General features: G+C 42.3%; 1 protein-coding gene across 1 annotated transcript in view; it reads left to right on the top strand.

Moving 5' to 3' along the window:
* The window catches only part of celf5 (CUGBP Elav-like family member 5), a 175352-nt gene that overhangs the window by 151364 nt on the left and 5864 nt on the right, over positions 1-18124 (top strand). Inside the window, exons 6-7 of the mRNA XM_022759418.1 lie at positions 2854-3000; positions 10251-10395. Coding sequence (XP_022615139.1) covers positions 2854-3000; positions 10251-10395 — 292 coding nt within the window. The remainder of the gene's footprint in view (positions 1-2853; positions 3001-10250; positions 10396-18124) is intronic.

Raw genomic sequence — 18124 nt, 5'->3', positions numbered from 1 at the left:
AATAGTCCTCCCATCCCCGCGAGTCTGGACTTCTGAGGTGAACTTGCTAAGTTTGAACTCGCAAGTACGGGAGTCTGAACTTGGCATGTATTGAGAATTCAGTATTGAGTAAGGCCTATATATGTATAAAGTTAAAGAAGTAGCTTTATTCACATGAGGGAGTGCAGCTTGGACACAAACCAACCCTCCTTGGCAATGAGAGGGAACTGTAAAGAGGCAGACTTCCTTTATGTGGTTCTGAATCTCTGTCGTTCGTATTTTATCCACCCTGTTTAACTCCCTTTCCTTCAGTGGCTCTCTAGGTAGCCGGGAGCCGCTCAGCAGGGGGATTCTGCTCATACTTGGCAGCTTAAAAATTTAATGAGACTTTTACTTCACACTTCATCCTCCTCCCTTTATAGCAATGGAGATTTTGCTCACTGATATTCTGACAAGCCTAACTGGGAAAACCTGGGAGATAAACAAATGACAACGGATGCTTAGCCGACAAGCCATAAGATTCAGGTGCACTGAGGAGAACCAGTGGGAGGGCAAACTCACTGTATAGACCTTCTTGAAAAAAGCTTTGCAGAGTGTGGGACGTACATGCAAGACTATGACAGGGAATGGCAACAGGCTTTTATACAACCAGACAGGTCAATTCACAGAAAACCATGTTTCTATTACTCCAGTCTAGTTCTAGATGGAAAGAAGGTTGACTACAAAGTTCCAACTTAATATCCTCAGGTTATAAAAATCAACCTTCCTTAAAAAATTAAAGAAAGAGAGCAGGAACGCTGAAAGGGAGTTAAAATGTTTCATGTACAACATGTACTAACACATCTCTTCTGTATTCTGGTCCTGCAATGCCCTGTCCTGGACTCTCCCAAAGTTAAACTGCATAATAAAGTTAATGATGCAGATAGTAAAAAGCTGGACAGACACAACAGACAAAGCCTAAACATGCATCTGTGCCAAAGTTAACCTGGTGACTAAGTGCCCTCCTAATATACAGTAGTGTATGAGGTGATGCTGAAGAGAGTGAGTTACAGATAGCATATCTCTTTTAGATTATGTTTTTCTATCTCCTGTTCCTATCATATTTTAATTATTGCACAATCAAACATGACTGTCAGTGACCAGGAAAAGTGTTGTTCCAATGTGGCAGGACGGTGCATACAGTAAGAATCAAAACAATTAGTAACTCAGCCGGACAGAGTACAGATGTCAGCCATCTTCACAGTCTGACAATTAGTCTGTCAGCCAGTTAGCCAACCATCAACCATCATAGTCAGTCAATCACTCTCCTAACTAGACAATAAGCCATTTAGTCAGTCAGCTGAAGTAACTGGCCATCCACCTACAATCCTTCAACCACCGAGCAAGCCAGGGGGTTGAGGGCTCCAGGGAATATTGAGAAAAGTTGTGGAGAGAAAGGAAGAGGATAAAATCTATATGCTACAGTCGAAAGGTCCAGTGCCTGTCTTTGAACATCACTAGACATCTCAGTAGATGCCTTTATTAGCAGACATCCTCAGTTCTCAGTCAGGGAAAAATACAAAGAAGGGGGAAAGAAAACCTATAATGCAATTTGTAAAAATCACCATTACATTTATCATTTATAAATGCTTTAATTCAGTCCAAGTCGTGCCAGGTTTCACCCAGATCCAAGCCAACAAAGAACCACCCCTTTAGACCTTTAAAACCCCCAACCCCCAACCTCCAGTCCCAGCACTTCACAAGTCACCACTGTTATTGACAATCTTGCATCAATTTCAGGGGGCCTCTTATTGTGACTGACACACAACCTTTCTACACTGTCAGATCAGAGTAATATTTCGGCCTTTTATGTGGATCGATTGGCCAGTTTGGGGGCGCAGAGGGGAGGAGAGGCGGAGCACACAAAAGGTCAACTGTAGCGCTAAATCATTTGAAGATTCTTAATGAAGGGTGTGTGGCAGACACACCTGCTGGTTTCATTATTGGGCTGCAGAAAGGAGGCAATAGCACTGATAGCCAGAGCGAGAGGAAGAGGGAGGCTAAAACAGAAATAGGACAGAATGAGGGAAATTGCCCAAAAAAACAACATTTTCTTTGAAGAGCGCTCTGACCAAGGTCAATAGGAACCACCGCCAATAGTAGCTCTGATTTCAAATCATTATATGTGGCAGATCTTTTTCCCTCAACTGTGGGAAGGAGCACCAAGGTTACATATATGTACTGTACTGGATGGAGAAAGCTGGGGGGGGAATATAAAGTATTTATGTTATGCAGGCTGCTTTACCCTGAGTGACTTTGTACATTTGTTGAACACTGATTGAAGGAATGGAGGGGTTCTGTCCCCACATCTGCCAACAGAGCTGTTCGCACAATAAGTTGAATGTTTGTATTATTTACATATCTCTGTTATGGTTCATGTTTTTGTTTGCCAGCCATAAAATAAAGGAGGAACGATGCTCTGCAATAATACAAATGTGTAATGATGTTGCATAAAGAATGCCAAAAAAAAACTGACATGCAATTAGAGGAGCTGACTAGGTATTGATGTTAACAGCAGTTGTTGACACTAATGAACACAGCATACTAAGAGATCATAAATAATAACGAAGAACATTCCTCGTGCACTTTCTCAGCCTTTTGTGAGTGTCTGTCTCTAAATATGCAGGAAATCATAACAGTCACATATGCAAATTATTCCCTGATGTGGCTTGAAACCTTTTGGGGATAGAGGATGTACACAAGGATGTACAGAAGATTGTCTTCCTTCAGTTGACTGACTGCATAAATGATAGTGTAAAAGGTGCTTGCAGCAAAGCAGGGTTAACTGTCCATGCTGTCTTTCCTCTGATCTTCTGTTCCCTCTGCCGCCCGCAGGGTGCTTCCTCCAGCTTGGTGGTCAAGTTTGCCGACACAGACAAGGAGCGCACCATCAGACGTATGCAGCAGATGGTTGGGCAGTTTGGCATCTTCAACCCAGCCATCGCCCTTCCCTTCAGCACCTACAGCTCTTACGCACATGCGGTGAGTTGGAAAAGCCATAGACATAGACGCACAGCAGAATTTAAATAGATTAAGAGTCTGACCTGAGAATTTGTCCCATGGCATTATGTATATATCTACAGTACACATTTGAGAATGAAATTACGATGAGTGTAAGAAATCATCCCAAGGGTTTCTTAATCTTTACATTGAAATTTTAAGGGTGTTGGCGTACTGCTAATTCATTTTTATCTCAGTTCTTCAAGCTTCTATAATCAAAATTTTTATATTAACAATGAATCAAATGACTATACGTGTATGAAAGTGCTGGTCAAAATGAGGAACCCATCGAGAATTATCACTCGCCTGCAGTTCCCCTCAGATCTACAGCACGGAGGGTTTTGGTTTCATGGGACGAATGTTTTGGTTCATGTTCATGCATGTTTTGTCACCACTCTCATAGTGTCACTTTCAGCCACAGTAGGCAGTAGCTAAAACTTACTGTAATCTATCTCTCCAACTCCAAACAACAGACGGACAAAGTTAGCGACTAGCTGATGAACATAGTGACACATTTAGTAGCTGAAGAGCCAGATATTTCCCTCTGGAGTTGGTGGAAAGTAAACCAGAGTGAATATTGGGTTTCATTTATCAGTGGCCAGAAACATGACTCCAAATGAATCCTAATGTTGCTCCATATCTGCTAGAAACAGAGAAACAGAGCTCTGTATCTAAAAGATATGGAGCTAATGTTGTGTTTGTGTTTACACCTTGTTTTTCATATCTTTTATTCCACCAACCTTACCAACATAAAAAGTCTTGGAAGCTATATTTGATTTATCCAATATGCTTAAAGCTGTTATGTGCAGATTTCCAAAAGTTCCATCTTGGGAGCCGCCCAGTGGGGCAAACAAACCCCTCCCGTGGATGAATGGAGTGAAAGCAACACAGGCTGTATTCATTTTTTCCTGGATTCCCTCATTTTTCTACAAACAGAAACATAGAATAAGATCACATAGGTCACATTTTTTTTTATTTATCTGTAAACCCCATTGAGATGATCAGTGATGTGGACCACTCGTGTGTCAAGACTCATATCACTCGTGGGATGAACAATTTAATGTGGGATTTTTTCTACCTGGGATTTGCTGCAATTGGTCCAAATACACATCACATAGGTTAACACGGGATATCTACCACTGAAAACTGCAGTTTATAACTTTTCTGGTAATTCCACTCCAAAACTTTTCGCTGGCAAATTTTCTTGCATTTTGAGCCCTGATTGGTAGATGTTGTTGTAAGTGAAACTTAGCTCGCCAAACTCTCATCACCACTCTCCACTGCTCTCCTCTTAAGCACTGCTGCCATGCCATTACATTCACTACCCTCAGCACGTAGGCACGTTGGCTTGTACCCTCCAACCCTTCATCAGCTTCCCTCTGCCCTCCCCACCCCCGCCTACTGTACCCCACCCTCAGGGCATGGCACCGTACGCACACAGCAGACCCCCGGCTCTTTGATGAGTTCAGACAGCCTCTGCAGCCCCTCTCACCATGCGCCCCCTCTACCCTCTATCACTGATTCTCTACCCTTCCCCTCTCCCTCCCCCTGTCCCTCCCTCTGGGCCTATGAGATGCTTCAGGGGCCACAGTTGACTCAGAATATTCCATGGGCAACTTATCTGCACACAAACTTTCTTCTTCCCTGCTGAGGCAGAGCACACACACGCAGGCAAATGCACACACATGCGCACAACCTACTTGAAGCAGGCTAAAATAAATTTAAGAAAAGCTTTGCATCCAGTGTTGAGATAAAAACCTGGGCCTCTGTAACAACACACTGCACAAATACACATAGACAGTATTTATAGCATTTATTTACAAAGGAGGAGGAACATAAATTCCTCTTTTCCTGTACTTATTTGGATGTAAAAGTTACATTTTTTGCTCCTTCTAAATGCCAGGATTAATTGTTGACGTTAGCCAGGTCTTGGGGGCTTATCCATTTCCCTCATTTTCATATCACAGCCATGGGACCCAGTGTGAAATGTGCAAATTGACCATCCCAGAGTAATTGCGAGGCCATCTCTTGTGCTCTCTCCAGTAAAACTCCCACCTTCATTACCATTCATGAAATGCAGCCCTTTCCCAGGAAATGTGGAGAAATGCAAATGTTTAAGGGGTGGTGGAGGCAGTGGCGGTCTGCGGGGAGACCATTGTGCCCCGCTCAGGTTGGCCATGACTCTTATTTACTGTGGCAGAGACCCGTGTCGACTCATACAGACGTGCACAAGAGTGTACACACACCGCGCAGCAAATGTTCTTTCTTTCTCTCTTTTTTTTCCTCCCTCTCTCTCATACACACATATAATATGACAAAGAGCAGGATGATGCTAGGAAATTGAGTTCCGACTGAAAGTAACAAGGGCATGCGGGATACTTCAGCATTAGAGAGAATCAATTACCATTAAATCTGGAGGAGAAATTGCACATATGTGGTTTCTCGACACAAAGATTATACAGCATGAATGATGGTAGTGAAGGTGAAATTCTCCTTGTATTAGTATTATGAATCACAGAGACTCTGGATGCCATGCACCTGCACATAATGAATTCAGCAAAATAAAGCAAGCAACTCTGAGGCAAGGCAACCTTGGAGATAAACTCACCCCAACTATTGATAAAGTAATGAGTGCACAAGAGGCAGTAATGGATTATCAGCAAGGGTCTTGTTTTTATATCACGCTAAAGACTTATTTAATGAATCTAAATACTGGTTCAGACTGCTAGGTGCGTAATAATGTGGAATAAAGGCAAATATTAGTTATCTTTAGTGTGGGTGTCCAGCTTGCACAGTGGTTATGATTACATTACAGTCATTGGCACTGGCTGCATGCACATGGTGTGCAGCCGTGATTCCCCTGTAGCCACCGGGAATGTGCTGAAGTGATACGATGAATGTTTCTTTACGGCAAGATAAACTACACATATTCCCCCAAGACGAAAAACCTGCAGTGACAGAAAAAGGACTTTATCTCCAAAGACACACTACATGTTCGCCTACTCTTCATATACACTGGCCAAGAGAAGAGGAGGTGGCACAGTATAGAATACAGACGTGGGGAGAGATGGTATATATAGCTATAACCAGAGAGTACAGTAAATGGTAAATTCAAAGAGCTACCTCTCCACTACAGCAGTGGATAGGATTATAGAGTTGAGCTGACAGCCAGTAAATTGGATTTTAGGAGAAGGAGGGGGCTCTGAACACAAATTGGAGAGGTACAACACTGACAACATATGCCAAAAATGAGAAATGTGCCATTTTCACGATAGACACAGATACTGGTGTGCTCTGACAGGAGACATCCTATTTGCAAAAAGGTGATTTCATAAAACACAAGCCGAAGGAGAGCGAGAGAGTGAGATTCCATGTTTCATTCCAGTGTTCGTGGTAAGTGATAATAGTTGAATTGCTGAATGCAAGTAATAAAACCAGATTTTATTACCTTTTGGATTTCCCCTTCAAGACACAAACACCATATTTGTACATGATTAGATTTGATTCAAGTCACTTTTCTTCCCTCCCCTTCTAAAGCCGTGTCTCTTTGTAAAGACAGCCATTTTAGCTTCCCTTTGGGTGGAGGACTACATGCTGTGTCAGTGGACAAGAGAGAAGTTTCTCCAGCACCCAGCCCCTCTTGCCTCCCTCAAAGATTCTCTAGTGTGATATAGATAAATGAGAGGAGAGAAAATGGTTTAACTTGCTGCTAATAGTGACAGTGTGTGGGTGGATGAGGGGGAGGATGATGACAGTAAACTCACATTAGGAAACATCTCCCCCTGTTGGAGGGACTCACATTCGAAACGGAGCCTTTTGCAACACAGCCCACATGAGGAATGATGGTAACAGATTACTGCATCATTTGGCTGTACAGTAAACTGCCCGCACACACACAGACACACACAGGCATGTGTGTGACCTGGTTTGGCTGTTTTATACTTGTGAGGACCAGCTCTTGACTGCCCCCCACCCCCCCGCATGTGTCTACACACACACACACACACACACACACACACACGCGCGCGCGCACACACACACTCACACCCCCACGCGCGCGTGCGCACACATAACAAAGTGCATCAGAGATGAAAAAACCTATTAAAATCTTTGTGCGGAGATACAGCCTGCTAGCATGGGGGTAACAAATGAGGCCCTTGAGCTTCAGTCTTCTGTCTTCAGTCTTTTAGTTCACCTCAGTGACCCACTGCCTCCCTCTCTCTCTCATTTTTTCAACCTTTTTCAGCGTCTCTCTCTCTCCCCCTTACCCCCCCGCCGCCCCTCCCTTCGTCCGTCCCCGCCTGGTTGGGCTATAAGGGGTCACATGTGACAGTGCTGAGAGTCAGCGAGTCACAGAGCAGCGCTACAGAGATAATTGCCATGTGATAAAGAGGTGATTGCCTGCTCTCACCAGGGGAGAGTAATGCCATCAGGTTGCAATAAAAAAGCAGATGTCTGACACTAAATGAATGCTACTGGAGCCCGGGCAACTTTCTTTGCTCCTTTTCATCTCATGCACTTCTCTTTTGTCCCCCTTGTTTCTGTCTGCCTTTTCTTCCCTCTTCCTTTCTTTTCAAGAGGAAGCAGAAAAGGTTGTGTCTGTGATGATGAAGACTCAGTTGTGCTCATTCTCCGCCAGAGACATTTGCTATCTGCTGGGTAGTGCATAAATAAAGAAATGGGAATGGCTTTTGAATATAATGCCTTTGAAAATTTGAAAAAGAAGAAAAAAAGCATATGCATACGAAAAGTAAAATGGAATGACTTTGAATATCTCTGTCAACATAACCACTCTGCTTTTTGTTCTTTATTTTATTTATTTTTTTATCACAGCCAGTTTGTATTAACCACTGAATTCCGACATAATTACATGCTTGAGTTTCCAATTTGCTGCATTTTAATTTGGAACGAAGCATCAATGAATGCCAGAGTTGTTATCCGTGACAATCTGACGGATGGCATTAAGGATTGCATTATCTAAGACTTGCATTGGGAGGGAGGCTAGTATTCTGAAGTCACTAGTATTCACTCCCACTCCATTATTGCCCTGTCCAGCCCTCCAGCTTGTATAAGGCCACAGGGCCCACAATGAATAGGCTACAGGCTTATTAGAATCAACCCTAAGTCTCCAGTCCTCACTGAAAGCAGTGAATGGATCCAGAGAAAAGAAAAAAACAAAAAAAAACAAACAAAAAAAAAACAGTGAGTGGTGTGACAGTGTATTTATTCTGTAATACCAGCCCAGTCAGACCCTTCATCCTGAAGTCCAGCCCAGTTCACATCCTAATAGGAGGGCAGTCACAGCATTGCTAAAGCGAGGGAGCCCCAGATCCTCTGGACCTATTTGTTTGTTTTTTATGTCATTGCTTTTGTTTAGTTTCTTGTTCCCTTGCTGTCTTTTGTAGCTGTGCCCCCTTAAAGGCTCAATTCATCTTATTTGGAAAGGAATGGATGATCCCCATTTGTCACGTTGATAAAATTATGCAAATGACAAAAGGCGTTAATAGATAGCAATGCCAAAGCTTGAGGCTAATGGATGAGATGCCAATGTTGGGCACTCTATAGCGGGACAGTCGCTTTCAGGTTACCTGACAGGAGCACTGAGGGAAAATAATTGGCTTTTCCGTTGCAGGGTCCCCATGCAAATACAAGCAGAGTGCCATTCTATACCTCCACTGTCTCACACTATCGTCATTAGCATTAGTGCCAGTGGCAGAGGAGTTTGATTTCTGCTTATACGAGTCAGTCTCAGCAGCTCCCCTGACACATAGCGGCTATGCAGTATTAAACAGATGCAAAGTCAGGGGCAAGAGGTTGGTCCATCTGTGTTTGTATTCCTACATCACACACGTCTGCATGCCTGATGGGCAGCTACACGGCCTGCAAAAGATTATTGATTCCCCAGATAAACCCATTGGTTCACAAGCTGCAAAAGCCATTGTACAATGATGGATTTTCTTCTGAATTAGGCATTCAGCATTTGGTTTGCACAGGGAGAATTTAAGCTGAATGCGGAAACTCAAATAGTCTCCACGGCTCCTCATGCATGTTGCGTGTACGTGTGTGTTTGTGTGTGAGCACAGTGCAGGGCGACGGTGCATGTGAGCATGTCCTATGCATATGAATAAACACTCTGTGGGCTGCATTTGATGGAAAATAGTTTCTGCTCTCACTTCTCACTTCATGCTAAGTAGAAGGGCAGACTGAATGAAAGCATATTGATTTTTATCTCATTGTGGGGCGTCCAATGGTCGAAAAGGTGTCTGCCAATGGCGTTATTTGGACACACAACTTACTGTATTACTAACATGGTTTGGAATTTGAGTTGCTAGCTATGCCTGCTTTAAGAATATTGTTTAATGACTCAGGGCCTGGATTCAGTGACTTCTCAAAACAGCCAGTGTGGAGTTGTACAGGTATTACAAAAATCACAATGTTGTTTGGTAAAATTATGTCTCTAACACAGCTTTTCACGCAAGTAAAGACCATGGTCATGCAATTAAGACTAAATGTATTCTGTTTGCAGAATGCCTTCTATTTTGGCAAAAGTAGCCCAGAGTCAGGCCGAGTGGTTTTCCGACTGAATTATAAAACAAAGCAAATTTTAAACTCTGGATAGATGTCGAGCTATAAGCAGCAATCATTACAAATACATCAGAAAAATTAGAGATGAGTTCAGGGAAAAAGATGAGAGTGCGAGACGTCCGTGGCATTTCTATACAGCCAAACAGAATATTGTGAAGTTTGACAATTGTAAGGAAAAAGCATTGCAACTCTTCTGCAAACTTTGCCTGTTCCCTAAGCACAAAGATAATGTGCACATGTCAGTGCCTTGATTTGTATGAGCCCAACAGACAGCTATTAAATTGTTTCTGCAGCTGGTGACAGGCTTCCTGCTGGGAGAATAGACAGATTCACTAAACATAGGTTGACAGGCTTCTTTTTTCTTCCCTTTCTTTTATTCCGCTCTACTTTCTCTGTACTTCCCATGCACTATCCATCCATCAACCTCAACATACATCCCTCCCTCTGTTCTACCCTTGCAATGTTTCTCTCTCCTCTCTCGCTCCCCTTCTCTCGTCTTTGTCTGACTCCTTCCCAACTTACTATATTTTTCATTACCATCTGTCCTCCCCTCACCTCTGTTGCACCCCGTTCTCCCTCCTGCTCTCTCACACACCCCATCCAACCCTCCTATCCTCCACCCATCTCTCCGTGTCCCTCTTCTTTAGCTCATGCAGCAGCAGGCAGCCATCATGGCAGCAAGCCACGGAGGTTACCTCACGCCTAGCGTGGCTTTCCCCGCCACACAGATCCACCAGATGGGGGCGCTCAACATCAACAGTCTCCCACCCACCCCCATGACCCCGGTGTCGGGTGAGTTTCATCAAACCCTGGGTGAGCACTCAGTTTCATTCCCTTTACTCCTCTGATTGTGTGTGTGTGTGTGTGTGTGTGTGTGTGTGGGGGGGGTAATGTCTTACTGTAAGTGTGTAGGTTTTATGTACGTGTGTGTGTATTTCTATGTGCCAGTTATATTCCTGTAGGAGGTCAACTTGTGTTTTTGATAATGATAATGATAATGTATGAATATTTGAATATTGTGTGAGTATTTGTGTGTGTGTGTGTGTGTGTGTGTGTGTGTGTGTGTGTGTGTGTGTGTGTGTGTGTGTGTGTGTGTGTGTGTGTGTGTCAGTGTGAGAATAAAAAAAAGTAGAGCGGCAGCAAGGCCAAAAGACAGAGTGCCTGCTTACTGGTAATCCAAAATTATTCCACTGGAGAGAAAGACAGTCTAAGATGAAAAAATACATTCAGTGGGATTTGCATGTTTATGTTGTTTGTGGATGCAGAAAATATTTGGGGATAGTAGCAGTCGAATAAGGAATATCAATAAGTAAGTTTACAGATAAGGCACTAATTTCCCCGTGGTATTTTGACCTTGTGCTTTGAACCACTTGCGCATGATCTGCATGCAGTTGGTTTTGTTTTCCATAACAAACACCTCCTATGCAGATAGATTACAGAGGAAAGAGAAGGACTTTGAAATACCTACCCACTGCATAACATTTGCTTACTCAGCGGTGTTTCATTTTCCTTGAGACAGAGGAAACACAAGATTCTCCACTCAACAAAAGCATGAGCCGAAATAAATAATACAGCAGTATCCAAGTCTTTGTTGTGCTCCGCTCACCTACTTTGTCTACACTGCAGCATTGAGTTTTTAAGGTGATGACTTTGGTAACTTTAAACCAATCAGTGTGTGAGAGAGAGAACCCCCATCAGTGCAACAAAGCCTATTTTAGATTTACTTTATAGCCATCACAGGAAACGAGCATCTTACTACAAACTTGCTGCACTAAGTCATATTTTCCCTCTGCACTGTGGTTACTGTGGGGAAAAAAATATTCCCTTAAGTTGTAGTATTCTTTTCGCTTCTTCATCCAAAGACACAAAAAGGACAGTTTTATTGTACAATGTTTAGTCCTGCTCATCTCAGTTCACAACAGTCTTTTAAATTAGAATGTACAGAACAGACTGCCGATCAGGTGCTGAAATAAGTGCAACGGGACCCTTATCAACCTTTTAATCAAGCATGTCTTCACCTAAAGTCAAAGGAATGTGTGCACATAAAGTGAGATGATAGAACATACCCGTGGACACACAGGCTGTATGTGAACAATATATAATTTTCAACGTCAGGCAATACATCTAGAGAGGAGAGCCATTTGTCAAATATTCACAGTGATGTTTTCAGTGCAAAGTGTGCACTTTTGGGCGGGCATAATCAATCAGGCAGTGATTAAAAGTGGAGCTCAGTATTGCTGCGAAGCTCTTATTTTGACAGGTAAAGCACTGACAGCAAGGCAATTCAGATCTTTGTTTTCAGCATTCATACCTGTATTTTGTAACACAATAGTGCTGATGAAAGATAGTGCAACTGTATTGCAAGGAACTCAATCTGTAAGTGTGTGTGTGTGTGTGTGTGTGTGTGTGTGTGTGTGTGTGTGTGAGTGTGTGTGTGTGTGTGTGTGAGTGAAAGAGAGAGATGGGGAGCTTTATCTTCCAGTCCGATTGAATTGTTTGTGCTGTTTGGTATCTCGTAGCCTACATCACTGTCTTACTTGAAAGGAGATATTGCTGAATTTTGTTGGATATTTTGTAAAAGCTAAACAAAAATACTTGTATAGAGAATGTATAGAGAACTTTAAGGCAATTTCATATCAGCTGGCAATGCTAACAACTTGGCTTAGGCAAGGACAAATGTGTTTATGCTTGTGATTCAGAGACAGAGAAAAGAGAAGAGGGTGTCTGTGAGTCTGTGAATCTGATGGGTGTGAAGTGGTACCATTTATCTGCTTTCGGACATGCCTCTGTAAACTACAGTCGACTGATTACCTTTTATTATTGAATGTAATATATTATTAATCCTTGAGAGAAAGCATGGCTTTGGTGAATATTCAAGGACTGTCATAAATATGAAATGTTTTATTTCTTCATTCATTAATTCGAATGTAGCTGCCAGCAGCTGCAGGAGTGGTAGTCTAGCTTGCTGCTTTGGTATACACAGCTATTTTCTCTCTCCTTTTTCACACTTGTGGCTATGACTTATTTAGAGTTCATTGAAGGAATACATAACATTACTGGCAAGGCTGTCTGTATAAGTAGGCAAGAGACTCTGACACTACAGAGAGACTGTAGGATGTCTGCCACAGAGTCACTGGAATAATTAATTGTAATATCAGAATCTGTTTTTAGGATGTGGAAGCAGAGTACTTCTCTGCTTCGACAGAGGTTTAATTTATGCATTAAATTATTTCATCAACCAAATTACAGCTCAAAACAAATCTATAAATTCTGACATTTGACAGCTATGTTAAATGTACAAAGGAATAAAAGGTAGAGAGGTTAATGTCCCCTCTCCCAAAATGAGGGCAATTGGCCATTGATAGGTATGCTACCGCCTTCCCGAATTACCCATTCCGCTAGGCATTAACATGAAGCTCCAATAGTAGTTTAATAGATGAAAAAACCCTTCTGATATTGAGGTAAATTCGTAACATTAATCTTTTATTGAAATGATCAGTATAACCTCTGCAACATAAAAAAAATCTTGTTTGTGACAGCAAGCCGAGGTACAAAGAGGCTCAGAGGTTAAGGGTGTTACTCTGAAAACAATGAGACATCCATTTGATCAACAGATGCAAAGCATTTAAGCTTGATGGTGCATAAGCCGTTTGCCAGATGGTTCAGCTGATTAGAGCATGTATCCTTACAATGATGCATGATGATGCTTTTTGAAAATAATGTTCACCAGGTGCCGCTCCCTGAGTGCTGCAGAAGAAATAAAAGTTAAACAAAACAAGGGAGAGAGAGGAAGAGAAAGAGAGAGAGAGGAAGAGGGGGAGATAAAGAGGGTGAGAAAGGATGGGGGGGGGTGCAGATCCCGCTGGGTATATGTGGTGAGGAACACGTAGTGTCAAGGATGCTTTGTTAGGATGTGAGAAGTGTGTAATCAAAGTCACTCTAATGTTCTGTTGCATGGTGCTGCTCTACACTGAAGATGTACATGCACAAGCCCATATTACACAAAATATGCTGCAGATGCTCCACATCCAGAGACAACCCACTCACAGGCAGGCTGGATGTGTCTTAACATCCTAGCTGGAGATGAGCACGGTTACATCACTGATGCGGAACATTTCCATGGCGACAAACACCATGAAACTAATGAGCTGTTCGACAGCTCATTGTCAGTATGTGCACCTGCCATCCATGACGCATCATACATATCATACACGCTCTTTATATTCAATGTCTAGTTCTGAAACAAATGCTGATGGCAGATGAGGTTAGATATCAACTAACCCGCAACAAAATATCAAAAAAGAAATCCCCAGCAGTACATGGTGGTGACGTAGCTGATGATGAGAATTATTGAGAATCCCAAAGATTCATTGTTGGAGTGAAACGTCACTTCAAAGCTATCAGAATCAAAACACAGTTGTGTAGTCTGTTGAGAGCCAGATGAAACAGCTGGGGAAATGAACACCTGTGTGTCTTAATTGATGGTGTGACCTCCGGCTTACAGCCCATCTTGAACAGTAAAAACGCATTCTTTATAGTTGCTTTCTTATGACTTTACTCTTCCGAAGATGAATTTAACAATAATTTTATCTTCAAGGACAAAGGTATCAACTTAGAAACATGTTCAGTTACACAAAGGGCCGTTTTCCCTCAGATATAAATGTCCTCTCTTTCAGTTTAAATCAGGCCTATTGCATCAGAAGCATATCAAATCCCGGCAGCGGAGGTGAGCAGCTGTGTGACAGCAAAAGGCTTCCCTGTTCCTGGTGTGTGCAAGTACTTTCAGAGAGCACAGACACAGCGCTCGCCTGGACCAAATCTGGTTTGTGTGAGCAAAACTGAGCACCGCACGAGCAGCAGAGCTTCACAGGCTGCCCATCTGGTCTGCTCAGGGATCTGAAAGTCGGGCGCATCAGTATGGTCAGTGCATTGTATGTACATTAGCCTCAGGAGTGGAGCAAACAGCACTAGTGGTTTAGTAGTGTGGAAAGTTGCTGTATTTAGTACTAAAGGTTGATGGCTGAAGTTTTAAGTTGTCTTTTAAAAGAAAAGAAAATCTGAAAATAAATCACACATACTTTATTCTTATTGTATTGTTATGTTATTATTATGTATATTTAAATAGATTTACATTTTCTTTGTGTGGTGTGGAGAGGTGTGATAATCTGCCCTTAAAGGTTACTGTATCGCTAGGGGAGGCTTTTCCACATTGTAACAGGAGTTTAGGAGGTCTGGTTTAGACTGGAATGAGACACCGCGAAAGGCAAGTGATGAAGTGCCTGACGTATGGTGGAGCTCGGAGGTCCACTGATGTGTGTGCAGCTTGTACAAGACCTCAACAGCAGGGAAAACAAGCAGTGTCCTGGCCCACTCCAACAGTTTTTAGGGTTTTCCTCTGGATATTGTCAAGCAGGCCAAGGTGACTACCACCCAACTGCAGGACAACACTCAGAGACACTGCAGACCTGTGCTTTATAGATTGTGGCTCAACTCAGTGAAATTTTGACTCTCCTCAAACCTCAAAGCTGATTTGGACCTCGGCAGTTTGCTGTTCAGTGTAACTCCCGGAAAGCTGAGCTCCTAGTGGAACACTAAAGTGCAGCTCCTCAAGAGCATCATTGACTTTGGATATTAATGGTTCAAATATATTTTTATTTGCTTTCCTATGTATTTATTTACTCATCATTGATATTTGCTATGATGGCTGCAAGTTCTTAATAAACTTACAAAATTAAAGTGAAATACCAAAAAGAAAGTTGAGGTGTAGGACACCTTCACTCATAATAAGAAGTGGCCTTTAATTGGAAGGACGTTATAGATCCTACAAACAGTTGTATATGACATTATTAGTAAGATTCATCCTAACACAAATTAATCACCTTTAAAATTGTATTTTGATGTGCATTTGAATGTTTAATAGATTAAAAAAAAAAAAGTGTGTATAAACGTGAGAGGCACAAAGTTAATTAGGAAATTTTTTGTCACATTTTATTTGCTCAAATATTCAAATATTTATGAGTATTTATTAGTACTGTCTAAAGGATGGTATTCAAAGTGACATTGTTTTTTTTTTTGGTGTACCAACTGGCTTTTGAAAAAGCTTCCCTTCCCATATTCAGATTTGTTATTCACACTTTCAGAACCAGGCAGACATTTTCTCTGAGTCTAAATGCATGACATTTTAAATCAGTTAGATGAAAGCATCTGTTTTGAGTGCTTATTACTTGTTCCAGCAAAAGACAGTCCTTGTGCGGGTAATGACTGCACTCTCCAGTATGGGTATAGCATTCCTCGTTGATTTGAATGTATAATTAGCATAATAAATACATCTGTCGCATGTGAGGACTTCTTTCATGAAGCAATCATCGCACAGAGCAAATCAACTGTTTTCTCCTCTGAGAAGCGGCCTGCAAGAATATGAATGTAATTCTGCTTTCATAACATAAATTTATGTGACATACACATATACATACTATTTAGCATTGTAGACTTCTTTCTTGCAGTAATAAGAGTGGAGAAATGATAGTTAAGTGCTCGCTGTATAGAATATGTAATCTGCTGACCCATAGCTTCGTATTCAGCCTCGCCAGAGTGAGGAACAACATGTCATTATTACAGGCCAATACACGCAGCACACACTGACACCAACATGTATATCTGCACTCTTGTGTGTGCATTGTAAACTGGCTATGAATACAATTTTCCACAATGCAAGAACTATATGTCCACTGAGGTATAAAATGAAAATGTCTTGTTATTTTCTAGTTCAGGACAGTAGGAAATACTTCCCCATTTCAACTGAGGAGAACATTTTCAGGGTCTGCTCGTGTTGGATATTGGGCCATTGTGGCAGTGAGGATAAAGATGATGACTAGGCTACATAAATTGCTTTCTCGTGTAATCATTGTTTTATCAGGCATGGTGTTGCTTATTGTCTTTTCCTTGTATCATGACCCCATTCTCTGATCCAGTACATGTATAACCAAGCCACTGTTATATTTTTCAGCATTGAATTTAGTTTAGTTATTGGGTGTGAAACGTTTCAGAGCTTTCTACAGTATCGATGCTTCCTTATTACACGTATGATTCTCATGCTTATCCTCTGCCGTGACATTTCCAAAATGATAACCTGACTGGACTCGGTGGCCCCAATCTGTTACTTGTGTCATGTGTTCTCCTTTAGCACAGATGTCATGTCCAAGTGCTGACCCTGGATCTTATGCAAGGGGTCCACACTACCACCTACTACTACCACTGCTACCCCTACTACCACACATACGTAGACGCACGCCCCCCCAGCACTGCTAAACCTTGGAAAATGAATTTGCCTGATGATGGAGAGGGTGCATTATCTGGCGGTACAGTAGAGTGCGTGTGGCCCGGGCAGACTAGCTGTCTCTAGTCCTCAGAATAGGAGCGGCAGTCTCCTGGGTGCTGGTAGGAGAATGGGCTGAAGCTGCAGTCTAATTCATCACAGCTCCGCAGGAAACAAGCAATCGTGGGGAGGCTTCAAAAAAAAAGTAAAAAGAAAAAAGGAAACCAGTGCAAAAGACACAACAGCTCTCACTGGACCTGGCAATTCCCTCGGTCACCACAGCAGTCAGTGTGACTGTCAGACTCCTCATGACTTAAATGCTGAAACAGGGAGAGGAAGAAAAAGATGGAAAGGGAGAAGGAGAGGAGAGGAGGAGAGGAAAAATCCCATATGGCTATGTAGTTGATATTGCTCAGTGGTGGGAGGTTTCAGCATGTGATGTACAGCATATTTACCGTTGCATTAGCATAAATCTCGGAGCATGTTATGTGCATACTGGATGTGATTGTTTACCCTATCTGGACCACCTCTCACTGGGGGTTCTTTACTGAGGCACCAGATTGTGGGGATATGGCATGCTGGAGGGTTTCCGTGACAACCTGGGCTTTCTGTCCAATCAGGGCGAGGGTTTCCAGATTGAGAGGTGGTCCTCAGGGGAGCTGTACTTCAACAAGCTTGGATGCTTTGCCACGGAGCAGCCGTTTTAGAGAGACCATCACACAGTGAGATTCTGCTCAAAATGGGTACTTTGACGTTCCCGGCATAATTGGAAACACTTTTCAAGGAGGGTCCTTTTAAAATGCATTGAATGAGAGAGGACAGGGAGCATCCAATTTCGATTCCACTCATGAACCTTCCTGCAGCTGCCTTTCAGGCGTGTACCATATATGTTATGACCCACCCATTTGTCAAACTGCCAACTGTTGTTATTTTGTCTTTTTTTATGATGTATAAAAGTAAGAGGCATCTTTGTGTTTTTGCTACCTGCCCATTCAAGCAAATCTCCCTCTGTAATCGCCTTCTATCTAGTCCAGATCTTTTTTTTCTTTTTTTTTTTCCCTCTCAGAAGTTGCATAGTGGTTTCATCATCTTGAGCAGTAGGAGCCAGCAGGGTATCGCACAAACACTACAGACAGGCTCATTTTTCACAGGTTGACTTCCCAGCTATCCTGCAGGATGTGTCACGACAAACGGCAGATATGTGAC

The sequence above is a fragment of the Seriola dumerili genome, unplaced genomic scaffold (genome assembly GCF_002260705.1).
Source record: "Seriola dumerili isolate Sdu_G_001 unplaced genomic scaffold, Sdu_1.0 BDQW01000322.1, whole genome shotgun sequence".
Classification (NCBI taxonomy): Eukaryota; Metazoa; Chordata; class Actinopteri; order Carangiformes; family Carangidae; genus Seriola; species Seriola dumerili.
This window is presented reverse-complemented; position numbering and strand designations above follow the sequence as displayed.